At 47.4% G+C, this 22,683-nt stretch overlaps 1 protein-coding gene across 1 annotated transcript in view; it reads left to right on the forward strand.

Annotated features, from left to right (window-relative positions):
* Positions 1-2,071: 2,071 nt before the first annotated feature.
* Positions 2,072-22,683, forward strand: part of LOC130109483 (ephrin type-B receptor 1-like) — a 64,899-nt gene continuing 44,287 nt past the window's right edge. The window contains exons 1-5 of the mRNA XM_056276400.1: positions 2,072-2,137; positions 3,477-3,770; positions 5,236-5,454; positions 7,551-7,731; positions 17,264-17,419. Coding sequence (XP_056132375.1) covers positions 2,072-2,137; positions 3,477-3,770; positions 5,236-5,454; positions 7,551-7,731; positions 17,264-17,419 — 916 coding nt within the window. The remainder of the gene's footprint in view (positions 2,138-3,476; positions 3,771-5,235; positions 5,455-7,550; positions 7,732-17,263; positions 17,420-22,683) is intronic.

Below are 22,683 nucleotides of genomic sequence, written 5' to 3' on the forward strand. Positions count from 1 at the left end.
GAAGGTGGGGGGAATGTAAGGGGGGGGAGAGGAGATAATGAGAAACAGGGCAGCAGAATGAGAAAGTGCATAAGGATGAGAGCATGTCAAGTACCAGGGGGGTTGTTTGCCTGCGGCTGCCACAGTGTGGTGTCTCTGGATCTTCTCGCCGTGTTTGATTCCTAAGGGCTCCATGTAAGGTTTGTGTTTCATCAGTGTGCAAACTAGCTTATGTCTGCTTTGTGGTTGTAGTGTGTCCCGCTCACAATGCCGTGTCACATTTATCTTTTACACTCCATCCGTCGCTAACAATTTAAGTGAAGCAAGGAGTCAGACACGCTGGGTGTGGAGACACAGAACATCTTCTTGACCGTCCTTATTAAAGGTTTCATTCTGTTCAGACCAGGGCACCGCCAGTTCTCCGAAGGGACGGAATACCAAAATGAAAGCAGATAGGAGGAGGCAGCGGGGAGGGGGTGATCCCACACAGGCGCTCTTCTTATTGACCACCATAGCTGCCGTTACTCTGGACACCGACATAAATAATAACATGGCACCTCGTTAGCATTGATCCAGAGCACTCCGGAATGAGGCATGGTGGGGTTTTGACATGTTGCATGAATGTTCTGATTGCGCCTCATCAGGGATGACCAGATGAGACAGACCGCACCCGAACCAGCTCAGTCGACCCACCTCTCTTACGGGGGGTTGTGTGTGTGTGTGTGGGTTGTGTGTGTGTGTGTGTGTGGGTTGTGTGTGTGTGTGTGTGTGTGTGTGTGTGTGTGTGTGTGTGTGTGTGTGTGTGTGTGTGTGTGTATATATACGTCTGTCCGTCCATCCGTCCGTCCGTCCGTCCGTCCGTCCGTCCATCCATCCATCCATCCATTATCCAAACCGCTTATCCTGCTCAGGGTCATGGGGATGCTAGAGCCTAGCCCAGCCGTGTATATGTATATATATATATATATATATATATATATATATATATATACACACACACACATATATACACACATATATATACACACACACATATATATATACTTATACATATATATATACACACACACATATACGTATATATATATATACACACACACACAAACACACACACACACACATATTTATTTATTTATTTGTATTTTTACTATTTCAAGGGATAAAGGTGAAGACACAATTTACCCTATATTTACCGGGGGGGGGGGGGGGTGTGGATGTCATGATGTGCACTAACATCATTCTTTCTCCAATCACACATTGATCTATACGGGCAACATTGTGAGGTTAAAAAAAAACGGAACCAGTACCGGTATTATAACGGCCTCATCACTAAAGGTGACCGGGCTTTTGCTACCAGGGCCCCTAAACTGGAGGATCTCGGGCTAAAAAAAAATCTTTTTCTTCTTTTAAGTCCCTTCCTATGTGCCTCTAGTACTCATCCCCACCATCGTCTCATTGTGCATTTCTAGTTCGTCCTGTTGACTCTTGCGAAGTGCTTCGTAGCTCGGCTTTGAAAAGTGCTACACAAACAAAGCTCATTGTTATTAATTATCATCCCATTATGACTGTGTTCCTTGGAGCTCACTCTGTTCTTTGCTGTATACATCCTCTCTTCTACCCCTCGCCTAGCCAGCTGACCCGTCAGCTGCTGGCAGAATGTGGGTGTCGGCACACGTGTTGCGACCTCAGACGAGGCGCTCAGCGCTGTAAAGTCTCCTCTCAGCATCCCATCTTGCAGCAGCAGCATAGTGAGCTGTGTGTCAGGCCTGCTTGCTGGGTTTGCACAGTTAGCAATATTGTTCTTATATCGGGGGGGGGGGGTCTCATGATTAGCTTTGCTTATAATGACTACTATAAGTCCTTTTCATTGGCTGTCACTTATCTCGGTCGCCGACGAATGGGACGGCACGACGGAATAATGGAAATAATAAAGGAATGCCGTGGTGTGGGGTTTATGCTACTTTGCGGTCATTAAGATGACTTAATAGCTGACTCGGAACCAGACTCGTGCCTACCCTTCTGACCCGACTCCTCTCTACACCCACCGCCCCCCCTCCCCCACCCCCTCTCTCTCTCTCTGACAGAGACAGTGATGGACACAAGGACAGCGACAGCTGAGCTTGGTTGGATATCCTTCCCTGCCAACGGGGTAAGAACAATATACAGAGGTGTGTGTGTGTGTGCGCCCTTGGGGAAGGAGCAGTTTGAGTACACTTTACAGTGCTCTGTTAACGACTCTGTCAAAATCTTAATTATGCCGCCAAGGTGACACCAATTAACCACCATTGATGCAGAAAAGAATAAAAAGAGTGGAGGAGTCACATAGAAAGGTGTTGAGCAGCCCAGAGCACAGGAGCACAGGGCTGACTAGAGTAGAATAGAATAGAATAGAATAGAATAGAATTCCTGGTCTAATTGTTTCACTGCCATTTTTTAGATGGTGTGTGTGTGTGTGTCTGTGTGTGTGTGTGTGTGTGTGTGTGTGTGTGTGTGTGTGTGTGTGTGTGTGTGTGTGTGTGTGTGTGTGTGTGTGTGTGTGTGAACCTGTTTATAGTGCGTCTGTGTACTTGAGGTTATGCATCAATGTGTGCCCACGTTTTAGACCAGTGGCCGTAATTGTAATAAATGGTTGCTCCTTCACAGCACACTAGACAGAGGGCAGAAGAGGAAGGAAGGAGAGAGGGAGGCTGAGAGACAAGAAGCAACAGAGAGGCAGAGAGGAAGTTTAATTTGAGTTAGGAGTTGGTCAAACCATTAATCATCTAAGCCACTGTCCCTCTCCTTACCCCCACCCCTCTCCCCCCCCTTCACACTCTCTCTCTCTCTCTCTCTCTCTCTCTCTCTCTCCCTCCCCCTTCACACACTCACACACACACACACACACACACACTCTCTCTCTCTCTCTCTCCCCCCTTCACACACTCTCTCTCTCTCTCTCTCCCCCCCTTCACAAACCCACACACACACACACATTCTCTCTCTCTCTCTCCCCCTTCACTCTCTCTCTCTCTCTCTCTCTCCCCCCCTTCACAAACCCACACACACATTCTCTCTCTCTCTCTCTCCCCCTTCACTCTCTCTCTCTCTCTCTCTCTCTCTCTCTCTCTCCCCTTCACACACACACACACACACTCTCTCTCTCTCTCTCCCTCCCTCTCCCCCCTTCACACACACACTCTCTCTCTCTCTCTCCCCCCCATCACACACACACACTCTCTCTCTCTCTCCCCCCCTTCACACACCCACACACCCACACACACTCTCTCTCTCTCTCCCCCCCTTCACACTCTCTCTCTCTCTCTCTCTCTCTCTCTCTCTCTCCCCTTCACACACACACACACACACACTCTCTCTCTCTCCCCCCCCTTCACACACACACACACACTCTCACTCTCTCTCTCTCTCTCTCCCTCCCCCCCTCTCTCTCCCCCCTTCACACCCCCCCCTCTCTCTCTGTCTCTCCCTCTCCTTGGCCTCTGTCCTTACTCCACTATCACCAGTGGGAGGAGGTGAGTGGCTACGACGAAAACCTGAACACCATCCGGACGTATCAGGTCTGCAATGTGTTTGAGCCCAGCCAGAACAACTGGCTCCTCACCACATACATCGACCGGCGGGCGGCACAGCGAGTCTACGTGGAGATCCGCTTCACTGTGCGCGACTGCGCCTCCATCCCCAGCGTGTTGGGCTCCTGCAAGGAGACCTTCAACCTGTATTACCTGGAGACGGACAGGGCGGTGTCAGAGGGCATCAAAGGGGTTGAGTACTGGACCAACGCCCCCTTTCTGAAGGTAAGACACGGGGACTTGTGCCAGGTAGACACGGCTGAGGAGGGACAGATCCAAGTCATGTAGATTGAACAGGCTTGAAAATGGTGGTGGAAGAGACGAGGGCCTAACACAAACTTCTTTTCCAAGTATGAGGTAATCGACAGATGGATGAATAGAAAAGACTGTCAGACACACACATAGACATGACCAGACAGATGGGGGGGGGGGAGCAGGTGTATGGACCGACAAATACGGAGATGGCGAAAGAGGGGACAGACAGACTCGTTTAATAGGCGGACAGATAAAAAACGGTGTTGCTAGAACACTTGGGTGGTGAGACGGTGAGTTAGCCTCTCTTGTACTCTGACGGTGAAGGAGGGTGGACAGACAGGCAGATGGGTACATCATTTTAGGGACAGATGGATATGGCGGTGGCAGATGGATTAGGGGCCGGACTGCTGTGCTTGACATGCCCTTCGCGATGGGATGGCCAGACACAGGAGGTGTTGGGTTGGGCGCCGTGTGCTTACCAACCATTATAAACACATTCAAGATGTCCATTGTTATTTGATATTATAAAAAACGACCACAGTAACGATGGTGATTTCAACAACAACAGCCAGAATTAAAGTGTTAAGTTCGGTAAGAGCAGTGAATCAAAGGATGCCCCATAATGTGAAGGGGCTGCTTGTATTGCATTGATGCGTGCTCAGTAGTCCAGGTAAGGAAATCACATCGCCATCTTACAATGCTTGTAACTATTCCCCAGTCCTCTGTGAGCACTACGCGAGGCCATTGTGACGCTAGCTAATGGGCACAGCAATTTGCATATTGTAATGTGCACGGATCAATAGACTCGTTAACGAGTCGGACCCTTTAGTCGACTGGTTAACGTTTTCACCCGTGGTGCGGGAGATCCGGGTTCGCGTCCTGGCTGCGGCGGTTCCCGGGCTGCCCCCCCGAATTCGCTGCGTTGGTGTCAGAAGTGGGACGGTGAGACCGCGAGGCCATCGGAAGCGCGTGCGCCCAGAGGCGTGAGGGAGCTGATATGCTGAAGCGCGGGGACGATGCTTCTGGTTTGACCCTTCCGAGGCACGCTGCAGACCTCCAGACAGGTCCAATTGTGGCAGGAAGAAGCCCACAAAAAACATCTGACCGTCTTTTGGTCACTGGGTCCTCTGTAAATGCTCTAAAACTGAGTCAAGTCCGGCGTAGGAGTGTCGTGGCAGTTTGAGGCGTCAGTTAACACCTTCGGTGTGCATTTTGCCGGTTAAAACAACTGGTGTACTTAAAATGCACGCGGCGTGTGCTTCAAATGCTTTTCCATCTTTATTGTTATTCTTCTAGTATGTTGTTTGTTTTGACTGTTTTTCTTTGAAATTTAAGGCAGCCTTATGAACTGTGTTTTGAAAAGTGCTACATAAGTCAAACTGTATCATTATTATTATTATTGTTATTATTATTATTATTGTTATTGTTATCCCAGGTGGACACAATCGCAGCGGATGAGAGTTTCTCCCAGGTGGATTTTGGCGGCAGGCTGATGAAGGTGAACACGGAGGTTCGCAGTTTTGGGCCTCTGTCTCGAGGAAGAGGTTTCCACCTGGCTTTCCAGGACCTGGGGGCCTGCATGTCCCTCCTGGCTGTCCGAGTGTTCTACAAGAAATGCCCCAGTGTGGTGCAGAACTTCGCTTTTTTCCCAGAGGTACAGTCGTTACATTCACGACATCTTGTTAGGCTCTCACCTCAGCAAGGAAACGTAGAAATTCAGCTAATGAATCTTGGGAAATGGCTCCCCGTGTCATACGAAGAGCAGCAGTTTTAGTAGCGATCAATACCGGTGCCACTTATTAAGTAGAAAGTGATGGATCGTAGTTTTACACCAGCACGGACTTTTTTCAGTTAGGTTAATCGACTACATGGCCGCCACAATGCACCGCACAAGCTGATCACTGATCAATGACCTGATCAATGACAATGTAAAAAAGCTGGTGCCCTCGTGATGTTTCCTTTTATACCACGTAACCATGGGTCATTTACAGTCTCAAGCACACAGAGGGGTTTAAAAAACTAAGGTCAAGCCCCATTTCTAGTGGCCATACACAGTTATAATAGTACGGTAATAACAACAGTGTACAGTTAATAGCAGTGTTATAAGTCTAGTTGCAATTTACTGCCACATGAGTTAAATGTGTGCATTGACCTGAATTTAAACACATCCTCCATGCAGTTAAAAGCATATCCATTTACCGAATATGTATCATCCTCACTAGCCTCACTGTAGAGTTAAGTACACTTTTGTAAGAGCTGTTCATACAGATCTGAGATATATCTCAGAATCCGTCGAAATACATCTTTACTTTTCATATTTTGTTCAAATTTCAGAAGGTTTATAACATTAAGTCTTTGTATGTAATAATATATCTGAAAGACTGACCATCTACCTCTATTTTCAGAGATAATAATCAGCCATATATGTTAAGCAATGCACTGATCAGCCAAAACATTAAAACCACTGACACGTAAATGAATTACATTGATCTTGTTACAGTGACTGCTGTCAAGGGGTGGGATATATCAAGCAGCAAGTGGACAGTCAGTTACTGAAGTTGATGTGTAGGAAGCAGGAAAAATGGGCAAGCGTAAGGATCTGAGCAAATTTGACAAGGGCCAAATTGTGATGGATAGACGACTGGGTCAGAGCATCTCCAAATCGGCAGGTGTTGTGGGGTGTTCCCAGTATGCAGTGGTCAGTACCTACCAAAAGTGGTCCAAGGAAGGACAACCGGTGAACTGGCGACAGGGTCATGGGCACCCCACTCATTGATGCGCATGAGGAGTGAAGGGTAGCCCGTCTGGTCTGATCCCACAAAAGAGCTACTGTAGCTTGAATTGCTTAGAAAGTTAATGCTGGCTGTGATAGACAGGTGTCAGGACACAGTGCATCGCAGCTTGCTGCATAGCCGTAGACCGGTCAAAGTTCCCATGGTGACCCCTGTCCACCACCGAAAGCACTTACAATGGGCACGTGAGCATCAGAACTGGACCATGGAGCATTGGAAGAAGGTAGTCTGGTCTGATGGATCACGTCTTCTTTTACATCATGTGGACGGCCAGGTGCGTGTGCATGTCGTTTACCCGAGGAAAAGATGGTACCAGGATGCACTATGGGAAGAAGGCAAGCTGGTGGAGGCGGTGTGATGCTCTGGGCAATGTTCTGCTGGGAAACCTTGGGTCCTGGCATTCATGTGGATGTTACTTTGACAGGTACCACCTTCCGAAACATCGTTGGAGACCAGGTACACCCCTTCATGGCAACGGTATTCCCTGAGGGCAGTGGCCTCAGGTGGTTTTAATGTTTTGGCTGATCAGTGTATCCTGATGAAGCTTAAAAATCAGAGCCCGAGTCTCGTTTCTGCAATGTCATCAAGAGACAGAACTAACAACAGAGAGTGATTTTGAGGCAATCAGAATGACTGTTTGATGAGAAAACTGTGATAATTAAAATGTCTCACAGGAGTCCTTTCTCTTAATCAAGAGTTCTGACCCAGGAAAAAAAGAGATCAGGCTCTCTCCATCGTGTCCATAAACTTATTCTCCTATTTAGTGCCCAGGGTTTTTTCATTCATTATTTAATCCAGGTCTTTGCTGTCATGGTTCCAGCTTCTGGGGAGACCTCTTCGTGTCCACGGCTCTAACTCAGCAATGCAGAATGGCCACAAAGAGTATGCGACACTGTACAGAAATTTAGTCCTTCCTCTTGTACATGTAAATAGGCATGTTCATGCTGACTCTGTGCAGACGCTGACCGGAGCAGAATCCACCTCACTAGTAATCGCCAGAGGAAGTTGCATCGCCAACGCAGAGGAAGTGGATGTGCCCATAAAGCTCTACTGCAACGGTGATGGAGAGTGGATGGTGCCCATCGGCAGCTGCAGCTGCAAGGCGGGTTATGAACCCGACAACGAGAACGTCTGCCGAGGTTGGCATCTACATGAATGTTGGATGTGCCTTTCTAAATTGGCCTTGTAGAGAAAACAGGATCTTTTAAGCCTCCTACAGACTGTGCGACGTTAGCAATTCTGTAACCTTATTGCAAGCCACTTTGTGCGATATGGATCTAATAATTTTGGGTACGACATCAAGTTTGATGTATGCAGACTGTACGATAACGTCTACTGAAATGCAGGCTACGGCGCAAGTCTATAAAAACGTCATCAGTGTGCGTGCCGTGTCAGCGCGCGTAATCAATATAGGTAGAGGCTAGTTCCCATCGATGCAGAGAACGGTCAACTGAGCATGCGCAAGTACTCGTTGTCTCCGTTGTTCGGGTAGGTTAAGGTTAGGGTTAAGGTGGGGTTAGGGTTAAAGTTAGCGAATCAGACGCAGAGTAGGGGTGGGTCTTCCTAGAATCCTAGCGCCTGGATGCTACGCGGGGCGTGTGGAGGCATGTAGAGGCATTTCGCGCATGCTCAGTTGACCGTTCTCTACTCCATTTCCGTTCTCTGCATCGATGGGAACTAGCCTCTACCAATCAATATACGCCGCTGGTAGGGCAACATGTCGCCAAGCAGGAATCGAGTCCTTTCAACAGTCGCCGCAGCTCGTTTTGATCGTTTTATTGTTGGCTTTGTTTGTCATTTTAGCTCGTTCTATTGAATCCATCGCATTTGGGTCACAGACGTAAACAGTCTGTTTGTGTTTCGCGCCAGCAAAGATCCTGCGTCGCGTTGATCAGTGCGTCATTTCGTGCTGCATTTCTATTGGTTGGTTAGTAGACGTAGGTCATAGCAGCAGGCACATCGTGAGACGGTCATCCTAAATTTCTGACACTGTCAGACTTTTGTCCCAGGTTATCTTCGGTCGCAAGACCGTAGTAACGGCCGTCTTTGAACCTGTCTCACAGTGCGATGTAGGACCACCGTTTTGGAGCCGCAACCAAAGATATCGCCACGTTTAGCCATCTTTCGCCCGAGACGGCCCAAATCGCACAGTCTGTAGGAGGCTTTAGAGGTAAAAGCGACAGGTATACATTCATTTCTTGAAAGAAAAAAAATTCCGAGGGTTGAGGTCGGCCGCACACACTGTATGCGTGAAGCGTGTGAAGTACTCGCAAAAGTAGTGGCGTGAACACAGCATACAAATGGTTCCACCACGTTCAGGATTTCATCTATCGCCCCTTCTTTTTTACCCGCCCTCCATCGCTTCCTCTCGGTACCCAATCATTTCGTGGTCTCCCCGGAGAGCCTCATTCAGTGTGTGTGTGTGTGTGTGTGCACACGTGTGCAAATGTGTGCATGCATTTGCATGTGTGTATGATATATGTGCATGTGGTTAAATGATAAGTGAGTTTGATTCATCCTACGTTAATTAACTTAGAGGGTCCTACCCCAGATTACTGTACTGCAAATTAGTCCCGAGCTGCCAGAGAGAGAGAGAGGGAGGAAGGAAGGAAGGGGGAAAGAGACAGAAGAAAGAGAAGCAAAGGGAGAAAGAGGGAAAGAGAGAGAGAGATGGGGGAATATATGCACAGATTTGAAATGAGCGCACAGACCAAGGACCAAAAGTCAAAAACAGCCCAAGAAAGATGAAGGGATGGAGAGAAAAGTGTGACACAGGCAAACTGAAATGTTACTCAGAAATATTAGCTGATATTACTGTCTGTGTTCCACAAAAACACGTAGCTTTGTTTTTTTGGATGGTGGATGTGAAGCGCCTGTGTAGTAGTAAAACCTTTCACTAACGTTTTATGTTGATGTAGTCATATAATTTCTGTGCAGAAGTTGGATAAAAACCAAATAAATCCAACTCTTTTCAATCAGACAAATGTCTGTAGACAAGATGATTGCCCAGCAATTAGGAAAACTCAGTTAATTCCAGATCACGTACATGCAAATGTCCATGAAATTCAAAGGTAAAAACAGGAGAATTTAAATGCTGGAAGGTGTACACATGTAAGGAAACGGGCTCCAGGGACAGCAGCATGTCTATTACTTGTCTCCAACCTGTTTTACATGTTTAAACAGGTCAGTAGTCCTGACATGGGGACATGAAAAGTGTGTGATGGCTGGGTTTTAACACACATTAAACCACACTAACACATACGAACACACAAATTCTATCTCTCTCTCTCTCTCTCTCTCTCTCTCTCTCTCTCTCTCTCTCTCTCTCTCTCTCTCTCTCTCTCTCTCTCTCTCTCTCTCTCACACACACACACACACACTCCATTTCTCATTCATACAAACACCTGTGGCAGGTGGGTCGGAGCCTCCACAGAGGATGGGTCTGCGTCATTAGTAAGCACGGGAGGTCTACTGATGTGATCGGGGGGGGGGTGCTTGTTGAGGTGATCAGGGAGGGAGGGAGAGGTGCTGGTTGAGTTGATCAGGGATGGAGGGAGAGGTGCTGGTTGAGGTGATCAGAGGGAGGGAGGAAGAGGTGCTGGTTGAGGTGATCAGAGGGAGGAAGGGAAAGGTGCAGGTTGAGGGGATCAGGGAGGAAGGGAGAGAGAGTTGCTGGTTGAGGTGATCGGGGAGGGAGGGAGAGGTGCTCGTTGAGGTGATCAGAGGGAGGGAGGGAGAGGTGCTGGTTGAGGTGATCAGAGGGAGGGAGGAAGAGGTGATCAGAGGGAGAAAGGGAGAGGTGCTGGTTGAGGGGATCAGGGAGGGAGGTTGAGGTGCTGGTTGAGGGGATCAGGGAGGAAGGGAGGGAGAGGTGCTGGTTGAGGTGATTGGGGAGGGAGGGAGAGGTGCTGGTTGAGGTGATTGGGGAGGGAGGGAGAGGTGCTGGTTGAGGGGATCAGTGATGGAGGGAGAGGTGCTGGTTGAGGGGATCAGTGAGGGAGGGAGAGGTGCTGGTTGAGGGGATCAGGGAGGGAGGGAGAGGTGCTGGTTGAGGGGATCAGGGAGGGAGAGAGAGGTGCTGGTTGAGGGGATCAGGGAGGGAGGGAGAGGTGCTGGTTGAGGGGATCAGGGAGGGAGAGAGAGGTGCTGGTTGAGGGGATCAGGGAGGGAGGGAGAGGTGCTGGTTGAGGGGATCAGGGAGGGAGAGAGAGGTGCTGGTTGAGGGGATCAGGGAGGGAGAGAGAAGTGCTGGTTGAGGTGATTGGGGAGGGAGGGAGAGGTGCTGGTTGAGGGGATCAGGGAGGGAGGGAGAGGTGCTGCTCACTGGGACTTCAGCGGATTGCAGAAGATGAAATGAGCAGACTTGAACAGGCCGGAAACAAAGTGTACACTTATGAGTGTATTGGAGATGGCTGATATCGTGAAAATGGGCATGTCCCAGCTGACTCCTCCAAGTTGGCGTTTCCTCATCGTAGTTCTCCTCATTGTTGTCTTCTGCCAATCAGCTGATACCAACTTGGCAGGAAGCTGGACTCACTATTATAACAGATGGCTGTGTGTGTGTGTGTGTGTGTGTGTGTGTGTGTGTGTGTGTGTGTGTGTGTGTGTGTGTGTGTGTGTGTGTGTGTGTGTGTGTGGTTTGTTAGGCTATTGATATGGTGTTTATTTTATTCCAGACAAGCTGCTCACATTGTTCAAACCATGAGGCAGAACTGGCTGAACATCAGAGTGATGTCACGTGGATGTCGCGGGCGTGTGTTTGCATGCGTGTGTGTGTGTGTGTGTGTGTGTGTGTGTGCGCGCGCGTGCGTGCGTGCGTGTGTGTGCTAAACCGAACAGATATCAACTGGACCTCTGCTTCAAAGGCATCACCCTATGCCACTAATACCACACACACACACACACACATGCACATACACACACACTCACATGACATGTGAAGAGGTTTGGAGTCCTTTGACAGCTGGATAGGTGAGGAGGTTTGGAGAGAGAGAACGAAAGAGAGCGAGAGAGCTGTAGAGTGAGAGCAAGACTTGTTGCCATAGTGACAAACCCCATGTGTACAGGCAGAGGTTTTTGAATAAATGACCTTGGCAAGTCAGATAGATATCTATTGGCCTGTTCAAAACACATAGACTCACAAAGGTACACACACACACACACACATACACACACACACACACACACACACACACACACCCACACACAGAGTCAACAGGCCTGAAAAGATGTGACATCAAAGAGAGGTAAATGTCTGAAATTTTCTAGCCCAGGAGAAAGAGAGGGAGGGAGGGTGGAGAAAGATAGAAACAGCAAGACATGAAGAGATAGAAAAGGAAGCTGACAAGTGGGGGGAGGGGGGGCGAACTACTGTAGGAGATGAATAGAATTTTGAATTTGTGGAAAAAACGAGGGGGGAGTGCAACCTTTCATTTGACGCGTCTGCTGGTGAGGCGTCTCAGACGTCTGGCAAGCCCGGTCAGGTCCACACCAGACCGCCTGAGCCATGGTTCTGACATACAGCAACGCCCGGGGTCAAAAGGGCAACTTTGTGGACAGCGTTCGCCGATATCATGCCTGTCGTCCACTTGCAGTGCAATACGTTATTCCACATTTAAAACAGAACAGAATAGGCGTCGCACCGGGTGGCATGGCGGTCTATTCCGCTGCCTACCGACACGGGGATCACCGGTTCGAATCCCCGTCTTACCTCCGGCTTGGTCGGGCGTCCCTACAGACACAATTGGCCGTGTCTGCAGGTGGGATGCCGGATGTAGGTCCTGGTCGCTGCACTAGCGCCTCCTCTGGTCCATCGGGGCACCTGTTCGAGGGGGGAACTGTGGGGGGAATAGCGTGATCCTCCCACGCGCTACGTCCCCCTGGCGAAACTCCTCACTGTCAGGTGAAAGGAAGCGGCTGGCGACTCCACATGTATGGGAGGAGGCGTGTGATAGTCTGCAGCCCTCCCCGGATCGGCAGAGGGGGTGGAGCAGCGACCGGGACGGCTCGGAAGAGTGGGGTAGTTGGCCAAGTACAATTGGGGAGAAAAAGGGGGAACATAAAAAAAAAAAAATACCAGATCAAAATAAATCGATCGAGACCAACATACTATTGTATTGGTGTAGCAGGAATATGTTGGTATGACTGTCTCGAACCTTTAGGCAGTTCAACATGTCAACAGAATTAAACAGAACAGAATGGAACTGCAGAGAGCGGCCATTAGAGCAAGCGAAGGAGGCATTATGTATGAAGGAAGTAAACCTTTAATTATATTTTTTGAGCTGAAATCATATTGCTACTTCCCTTGGGTGGTAAAACTAATCATCTTGGTGATAAATTCAGCAAAACACAAAACTGCAGGAAGTGGACGCTTTGATGGGGGGGGACCCCATGCTGTCTGTTTCTGCCTCTCTGAAACGCACATTACAATCATGATCACACACACACACACTGGTGTGTCAGATTTGCTGACATAATATGAGGGCATCAAAGATGCCGACACCTTGTACTGCATTGCCAGCATAAGTAATGCTAATAGCGTCTCGCAGGCCACACGCTAGCTAAAAGCTTATGCGGCGGTCCTGCAGAGGTGCTGTGAGGAGCTAATCATGTTGCTCTTTTAGCTTACCATGCTTTAATGACGGCGCTGCTTACCTGCTCTACGGCAGCGCGGCCGGCTCAGCATCGCTTTTTATTCCTTCATAGTCGAGAAAATGTTTTGTTAAAAGCAGTACCTATATTTATCGTGTTTTTGATCAGAACCGATCATGTAAAACTGACAAGACTGCTAAGACTGACGGTGGACAAACACCTGTTCTGGAGAGGTGTCTGACAAGAACTTCAGCCATGCAAGAAGCACATATCTGGTCTCACCATCCCACCTCTGAAACCAATGTAGCAAATTCGGGGGGCAGTCCGGGAACCGCCACGGCCGGGACACGAACCCGTGTCTCACGCTCCGCAAGCGACAACGTTAACCAGTCGACTAAAGGGTCCGACCCGTTAACGGGTCAACTTATCCATGCATGTTACACTACTCTCCTCCTTCGGAAAGCGCATCCGATGGAGGGAACTGCTGCATCCGCGACGCGAACCCGTGTCTCCTGCACCACAGGTGACTACAGTGGCTTGCAAAAGTATTCATACCCCTTGAACTTTTCCACATTTTGTCACGTTTCGACCACAAACATAAATATATTTTATTGGAATTTTATGTGAAAGACCAACACAAAGTGGCACACAATTGTGAAGTACAAAGAAAATTATACATGATTTTAAATTTTTTTTACAAATAAAAAACTGAAAAGTGCGGTGTGCAAAAGTATTCAGCCCCCCTGAGTTAACACTTTGTGGAACCGCCTTTTGCTGCAATTACAGCTGCAAGCCTTTAGGATATGTCTCTACCAGCTTTGCACATCTAGAGACTGAAATTTTTGCCCATTCTTCTTTGCAAAACAGCTCAAGCTCAGTCAGATTAGATGGAGAGCGTTTGTGAATGGCCGTTTTCAGATCTTGCCACAGATTCTCAATTGGATTTAGGTCTGGACTTTGACTGGACAATTCTAACACATGAATATGTTTTGTTTTAAATCAGGCCATTGTAGCCCTGGCTTTATGTTTAGGGTCGTTGTCCTGCTGGAAGGTGAACCTCCGCCCCAGTCTCAAGTCTTTTGCAGACTCCAACAGGTTTTCTTCCAAGATTGCCCTGTATTTGGCTCCATCCATCTTCCCATCAACTCTGACCATCTTCCCTGTCCCTGCTGAAGAGAAGCACCCCCAGAGCATGATGCTGCCACCACCATGTTTGACAGTGGGGATGGTGTGTTCAGAGTGATGTGCAGTGTTAGTTTTATGCCACACATAGCGTTTTGCATTTAGGCCAAAAAGTTCAATTTTGGTCTCATCTGACCAGAGCACCTTCTTCCACATGTTTGCTGTGTCCCCCACATGGCTTCTGGCAAACTGCAAACGGGACTTCTTATGGTTTTCTTTTAACAATGGCTTTCTTCTTGCCACTCTTCCATAAAGGCCAGATTTGTGCAGTGCATGACCAATAGTTGTCCTGTGGACAGATTCCCCCACCTGAGCTGTGGATCTCTGCAGTTTGTCCAGAGTCACCACAGGCCTCTTGGCTGCATCTCTGATCAGTGCTCTCATTGTTCGGCCTGTAAGTTTAGGTGGACAGCCGTGTCTTGGTAGGTTTGCAGTTGTGCCATACTCTTTCCATTTCCGGATGATGGATTGAACAGTGCTCCGTGAGATGTTCAAAGCTTGGGAAATCTTTTTATAGCCTAACCCTGCTTTAAACTTCTCCACAACTTTATCCCTGACCTGTCTGGTGTGTTCCTTGGACTTCATGATGCTGTTTGCTCCCCAATATTCTCTTAACAAACCTCTGAGGCCGTCACAGAACAGCTGTATTTGTACTGAGATTAGATTACACACAGGTTGACTCTATTTAATCATTAGGTCAACATTCCATCATTCAGCAATCATCAGGCAACTTCTGAAGGCAATTGGTTGCACTCAGAGAAAAGGGGGCTGAATACTTTTGCACACTGCACTTTTCAGTTTTTTATTTGTAAAATTTTTTTTAAATCATGTGTAATTTTCTTTGTACTTCACAATTGTGTGCCACTTTGTGTTGGTCTTTCACATAAAATTCCAATAAAATATATTTATGTTTGTGGTTGTAACATGACAAAATGCGGAAAAGTTCAAGGGGTATGAATACTTTTGCAAGCCACTGTACGTTAACCAGTCAACTAAAGGGTCCGACCCATTAGCCAAGGGCCAACGTGTCAACTTATCCATGCACGTTACACTACCCCCCTCCTTCGGGAAAGCGCGTCCGCGCGTATCCCACTTCTGACACCAATGTAGCGAATTCGGGGGGTAGCCCGGCTGGACCGTCACAGCTGGGACGCGAACTCGAACCAGTCGACTAAAGGGTCGGACCCTCTGGTCGACTGGGCCCTTTAGTCGACTGGTTAACGCTGTTGCTTGCGGAGTCGGAGACATGGGTTCGCGTCCCGGCCACGGCAGTTCCTGTGGTTGCCCCCTGAATTCTCTACAATGCCTTGCCTTAACTTTTCAGTCCAACTCCCTCCACATGGGACTATTTGTGCTCTTATTCTTCATCCTCTATCTCATTAGCTTCCAGCTGCCATTTTTCTTTAATATAAGCGGTATCTTATGAATCATCTAATCTTAATGTTTTATACATATTGGATATATGCTTTCTTTGCCTCAAATTATTTTCCATCATGTTAATAAAGTACTGTTCCATGCCTGTTGGAGGTCCCTTAATTGCTTCCCACTCGCTGTGGGTCATTACAGAATAGCTTATTTGAAAGTATCTAAACAGGTCCTTCCCATTACTGGTAGCAGGCCTGAGTCTAGCCACCTTTTAAAGCCACCATCGTACGAAGGTGAATGGAAATCTGTATTATCCGCCATCGGCGTGGCCCCTGATATTGACCTTAGCCCTAGGTTGTTGTTTTCAGTGACTGTTGTTATGCCCCTTGCCCTTCTTAAAAGCCTACTTATGCAGTCCAATTCCCTCCCCATACAACACCATTTACATTCGGGCATTAAGCCTGCAGCCTTATTCAGAGCATCTAACAGGTGACATGAAAATTCACCTCAATTCAGAGTTCATTTAGCCATACAACATTTACTTGTGTTCACATTCATTCTCGAAGCGCTTGACTGGCATGCTACAAATAATATTTGTATACCTTTCAGGTCATTTCCCCCCCAGCCTTTACAAGCATAACCTGCCGCAAACCTCATACAGCCTCAAACTGCATGTTAAGAAGCCATGCTGCCATTCACCTCTGAATAGTTCAGCAAATTTGATGGTGAAAAAGCGACTTCAGCGCAATAATTAAAGGCCCAGCTGCCAGGGTGGCAGTACTTCATCGAGGACAGGTAAATCATGCATCGGGAGGGAACGTGTGCTAGCAGCAGGTTGGCAGATTAAGCGCCTCATTGGAAGATTCCCCCCCCCCCCTTGATTCAAGAAAAGCAAGGTTTTGCAGCTCAGAGCCGCTTTAAATGCTGTGTTATGAGGGTTTTTTTTTGCTGTAGACGGGGCAGTTGTCAGGTATGAGTGGTTGTCACTGTGTGAATATGAAGCAGAACACTGCAGAGGAAGCATGTGTGCACGGCAGGACCCACCCTTTGGTAAAAAAAAATATATTAAAATCAGTCAGCGCATGCATGAATTTAAATATTTTATTCCTCTGACCCTCAATAGTCCAGTCGGTACTGACAAGAATAGAGATCTCCGTCCCAAAAGCTGAAAGTGAGACTTTATCTTGTGATGCAATCAGTACTTAATCTCTTGCCGCTGCTCCGCAGGGGCAATGAATGAGACTTTCTGGACAACAAAAAAAAACAAAAAACGTTTGTTTGAGTATTTGCACCCAAATGTGATTTATCTCGCCCTAATCTTTCCGGCTCTGAAGAAGAAAATGCATTTTGTTTTTTTTGTTTTTTCTCTCCTGCAGAAAATCCCCTCTGGCTGCTCAGACAGCCTGCTCCACCGACTTCACCTGTCAGCAGTCGGCCCGTCAGCAAGCCGGCTTCTTCCGTGATTCATTCTCCTTCGCTCAGGACACCGAGTCCAGCACACCAACTGATGCCCTCTCATCCCTCTCTTTGCAGCGTGTCCTCAGGGCACCTTCAAGTCGTTCCAAGGAGCTGGTTTATGCCAGCAGTGTCCGATCAATAGCCGGTCCACCATCGAGGCTGCCACCCTCTGTGGCTGTCGTAATGGCTATTACCGTGGCGACATGGACAAGCCGGAGGACGCCTGCACCAGTGAGTCGATCTCTCCGTTGCCCTCACACTTACACCCGCACATACATACACGCCGTTAATAAAGTCTGCTTTCAGCGTAGCAAAATGTAGGTAGTAGGTGGAGAGACTATGCCTGCTTGGTTTTGGGGGAGTCTGCCTGGATGTTGAAGTAGCGGTGATGACACATGCAGGGATGCTTGTGTGTGTGTGTTGATGTGTGTATCTAGGTGACCTGGATACCAGCCTGAGATTTGTGGGCTAGATAAACCTTGGTTCATTCATATATATAGGTGGGCCAGCATGACGCTGTTTAAGATTCATGAATGGAATTTCAAGGCTGTGACACAGAAAAACAAATGGTTACGCACGAAGTGGAGTTTTCTCTAAAACTGAATCTCTAGCTGAGTTACTACCCCCCTATGGCCAGATTCTTCCTCTTCCCTCTTTATTGCGCTTGATGCAAAACGTGTTAGTCTGTTAGGAAGGATTTTCATGGGAAAAAAAGCCTTGTGTTATTCTTAAATCAAGCAGCTGAACTTGAGTTTGTGTCACTGAATCTTGAAACAAGTTGTTTTTTGTGTGGAAGAGAATTGCTACTCCAGCTAATGCAGCTTGTTTTATCAATAGATTACTCAATTGTAAGGTTCCCTGACTAATTGAGGCCTAAAAGACATATGTATTCATGATCAGTTTAAGAATATACCATGAATTCAAAGATAGAAACGAGTAAATAACTTTGAAAACAAGATAATTAATCTCATATTTCCTGATCTGAGATTTTAAATCTTGGCAAGCACAGAAGAATTTGCAGTGCATTCAGGGCAGGGTTTTTTGGGGAACTTCCAAACTGGAAGGAAGATGGCAGTACACAGTAGACAACTGGACTACCATTATGGCATTATCTTTTACTTTTTTCCCTCTTATTGCTTTGTGGGTAGGCTCATTTCACTTTATCATACAAGGAACTTCACTTTTACTCAGTAACAGTTTTTGAATTGCTGCTGGTTCTTCTTCTTCATCTTATTTTTATTACTGGTGTTGCTTGATCTAATATTTGCAGTCTGTTGTCTTTTTCTCCTGCACTTCATCAAGTTATGCACATGCATTTGCCCTCTACTTCATCATACCCAGTCAGTGTTCACACAAGTAATGTGTCCATTTCTGATGTCTGTATTTGTTTGGTTAGCGCGGTCGCCTCAGGGCAAGAAGGTTCTGGGTTCGAGCCCCAGGGTAGTCCGACCTTGGGGGTTGTCCCGGTTCATCCCGTGTGGAGTTTGCATGTTCTCCCCGTGTCTGTGTGGGTTTCCTCCGGGTGCTCCGGTTTCCTCCCAATGTCCAAAGACATGTAGGTCAGGTGGATCGGCCGTACTAAATTGTCCCTAGGTATGAGTGTGTGTGTGTGTGTGTGTGGGCCCTGTGATGGCCTGGCGGCCTGTCCAGGGTGTCTCCTCGCCTGCCACCCAATGACTGCTGGATAGGCTCCAGCATCCCCATGACCCTGAGTAAGGATAAGCGGTTTGGCTAATGTATGTATGTATGTGTACTGTTTTCTTTATGTGTTAAACTTCCAAAGTGTTAACATTAACCAACAGCCAGCCAAACTGCTTTCCAAGAGCCAGGAGAGTGAGCGTCCTTGCTCCTTTGTAGACTTCGTACATCAGGTAAGTCCAGATGGCATATTGAATTAGAGCAAAACTAGAAAAATAAAGATACAAAAATAGACTTAGAGGACTGCTATGTAAACAACAGGTAGGCTAAATATGAACAGCCTAGCACTAACATTGTAGACAGTTTTCCTTTAAGAAGACTAGGCTAGACATTTCTAGACATCTGTTTTTTTTCCATACAGAACGGAAACAGATCCAGCATCAAACAGCACTTTCGGGTAAGTATACAGCAGCTTAAGTATGAAGGTTGACGCTAATAGACGACTTGGTAAGTAGCAGGTAAGTATGATATTATATAGGTTACAACATATTAAACTATTATTTTTGTACAAACTTAAACAATACGCACAATAATCATTAATATCAATTCTCTAACATGTAAGGAACATTTTAAACTTAAAGCCGTCGCTTTCTGGGGGATATTCACAGCAGATTCCTGTTGATTACACTTGACAAACCATGAAGATTCAACCATGCCCTTTCACAGTTCACAGGTAACAGCTACTTCCTACTTCCTGTTTTTCCTCTATTGTGGGGTTTCACAAATAAAAGCTATACTTTCAAAGTAAAAGTTCCCCAATAATTTGTGCATATAACAGTACAAAACATACTTGAACAGTCAACTTAGTTTCTCTTCAGCACACAAACATGTTCGGGGCAGAACAGTATGCTTTGTTGAAATACGCTACTAGAGGGCATCCGGGTAGAGTAGCAGTCTTTTCTGTTGCCTACCAACATGGTGATCGCCACTTCAGATCCCCGTGTTACCGCCAGCTTGGTCGGGTGTCCCTACAAACACAATTGGCCGTGTCTGCGGGTGGGAAGCCGGATGTGGGCATGTGTCCTGGTCGCTGCACTAGCGCCTCCTCTTGTCAGTTGGGGCACCTGTTCGGGGAGTGGGGGGAACTGGGGGCAATAGCGTGATCCTCCCACACGCTACGTCCCCCTGGCGAAACTCTTCACTGTCAGGTGAAAAGAAGCGGCTGGCGACTCCACATGTATGGGAGGAGGCATGTGATAGTCTGCAGCCCTCCCCGGATCAGCAGAAGGGGTGGAGCAGCGACCGGGACGGCTCGGAAGAGTGGGGTAATTGGCCGGATACGACTGGGGAGAAAAAGGGGAGAAAATTTAAAAAAAAATATTACAGCTTTCTATTTAAATATATAATAAGTTTAAAGAAGTGTAGTTTTGCTGAAAAGGCTACGTGAGAGTCTGTGGATCATCAGTATTCACAACAGGTGTATCATATGATGTGCAAAGACCCATTGCTCTCAGATTGAAGTAAATCAGTGTTGACAGAAAAACAAAATGAACTTCTTTGTGAGTAATTTTGTTTCTTCTTTTGCAGAAAGACGAACAAAAGAACCTCAGAACTAGAATTACGAAATGTTCACGCCGGAACAGTGACATGAAAGCGAAAACTGGATGCTACTGACAGAGCCTCGGTGAATTACCCATTACTTCCTCTGACAGAGCCTCGGTGCATTACCCATTACTTCCTCTGACAGAGCCTCGATGCATTACCCATTACTTCCTCTGACAGAGCCTCGGTGCATTACCCATTACTTCCTCTGACAGAGCCTCGGTGCATTACACGTTACTTCCTTCTGACAGAGCCTCGGTGCATTACACGTTACTTCCTCTGACAGAGCCTCAGTGCATTACACATTACTTCCTCTGACAGAGCCTCAATGCATTACCCATTACTTCCTCTGACAGAGCCTCAATGCATTACCCATTACTTCCTCTGACAGAGCCTCGGTGCATTACACGTTACTTCCTCTGACAGAGCCTCAATGCATTACCCATTACTTCCTCTGACAGAGCCTCGGTGCATTACCCATTAATTCCTCTGACAGAGCCTCGGTGCATTACCCATTACTTCCTCTGACAGAGCCTCGGTGCATTACCCATTACTTCCTTCTGACAGAGCCTCGGTGCATTACACGTTACTTCCTCTGACAGAGCCTCGGTGCATTACACGTTACTTCCTCTGACAGAGCCTCAATGCATTACCCATTAATTCCTCTGACAGAGCCTCGGTGCATTACCCATTACTTCCTCTGACAGAGCCTCGGTGCATTACCCATTACTTCCTCTGACAGAGCCTCGGTGCATTACCCATTACTTCCTCTGACAGAGCCTCGGTGCATTACCCATTACTTCCTTCTGACAGAGCCTCGGTGCATTACACGTTACTTCCTCTGACAGAGCCTCGGTGCATTACCCATTACTTCCTCTGACAGAGCCTCGGTGCATTACCCATTACTTCCTTTGACAGAGCCTCGGTGTATTACCCATTACTTCCTTCTGACAGAGCCTCAGTGCATTACACATTACTTCCTCTGACAGAGCTTCGGTGCATTACCCATTACTTCCTCTGACAGAGCCTCGGTGCATTACCCATTACTTCCTTCTGACAGAGCCTCAGTGCATTACACATTACTTCCTCTGACAGAGCCTCGGTGCATTACATGTTACTTCCTCTGATAGAGCCTCGGTGCATTACCCATTACTTCCTCTGACAGAGGTTCAGTGCATTACACGTTACTTCCTCTGACAGAGCCTCAGTGCATTACACGTTACTTCCTCTGACAGAGCCGCGGTGCATTACACGTTACTGACAGAGCCTCGGTGCATTACATGTTACTTCCTCTGACAGAGCCTCGGTGCATTACCCATTACTTCCTCTGACAGAGCCTCGGTGCATTACATGTTACTTCCTCTGACAGAGCCTCGGTGCATTACCCATTACTTCCTCTGACAGAGCCTTGGTGCATTACCCATTACTTCCTCTGACAGAGCCTTGGTGCATTACACGTTACTGCTCTTTGTGATTTGTATAAAATGCCCTCAGTGAGGTAGAACAGGGAACACACAGGACATGGCCTGTCTGACAGGAAATCACTCCTGCAGAATACCAGCCGGGTTACAAATCAAACGTCTGTGCAGTTACTGACTTTCTCTGCAACCCTCACTATCATGGTGAGGGCAGGAATGGTCACAAAATCGCACACTGCCAAAATCTCTTCCCATTGTCTCGCATGCGAATTCATGTTCGTTGTCAACGGCGTGTGTGTGTGTGTGTGTGTGTGTGTGTGTGTGTGTGTGTGTGTGTGTGTGTGTGTGTGTGTGTGTGTGTGTGTTTGAGAAATACAAGGTTTGCCTCAATTTCATGCATATGGTTGTTCTATGAATTTACATATTCCGTGGTCGACTTTCTCTTTTCCTTCGCGTACCTCCTTTTTCAACCTGACAGTGTGACGGTGGAAACCGGAGGAGTGCACCTGGCAGAGTGCAGGTCTCTGCCAGGTGTATCTCCCCTTCTCCGGTGCTCGAACTTGGAGACGAACCGGCTGAGGAGTCAGCACTCAGCTGCGGTATAAAACAGGTTTTTTTTTCCCAAGGGTTTTGAATCACCACAACCACGAGAGGCTCTTGATCATACAGTCGTAACTGTGCACAACAATTATGAGGCTGACGGGCCCAGTAGTATGGGAGATGAACAGCACACACACACACACGGGCAGAAAAAAGACTTTTGTTCAGCGCCCAAGTCGACTGAACGGAAAATATGGGGATCTTTTTTTTATAAATTATTTTAATATGCAGCTTTCA

The sequence above is a fragment of the Lampris incognitus genome, chromosome 3, assembly GCF_029633865.1.
Source record: "Lampris incognitus isolate fLamInc1 chromosome 3, fLamInc1.hap2, whole genome shotgun sequence".
NCBI classification, from domain to species: domain Eukaryota; kingdom Metazoa; phylum Chordata; class Actinopteri; order Lampriformes; family Lampridae; genus Lampris; species Lampris incognitus.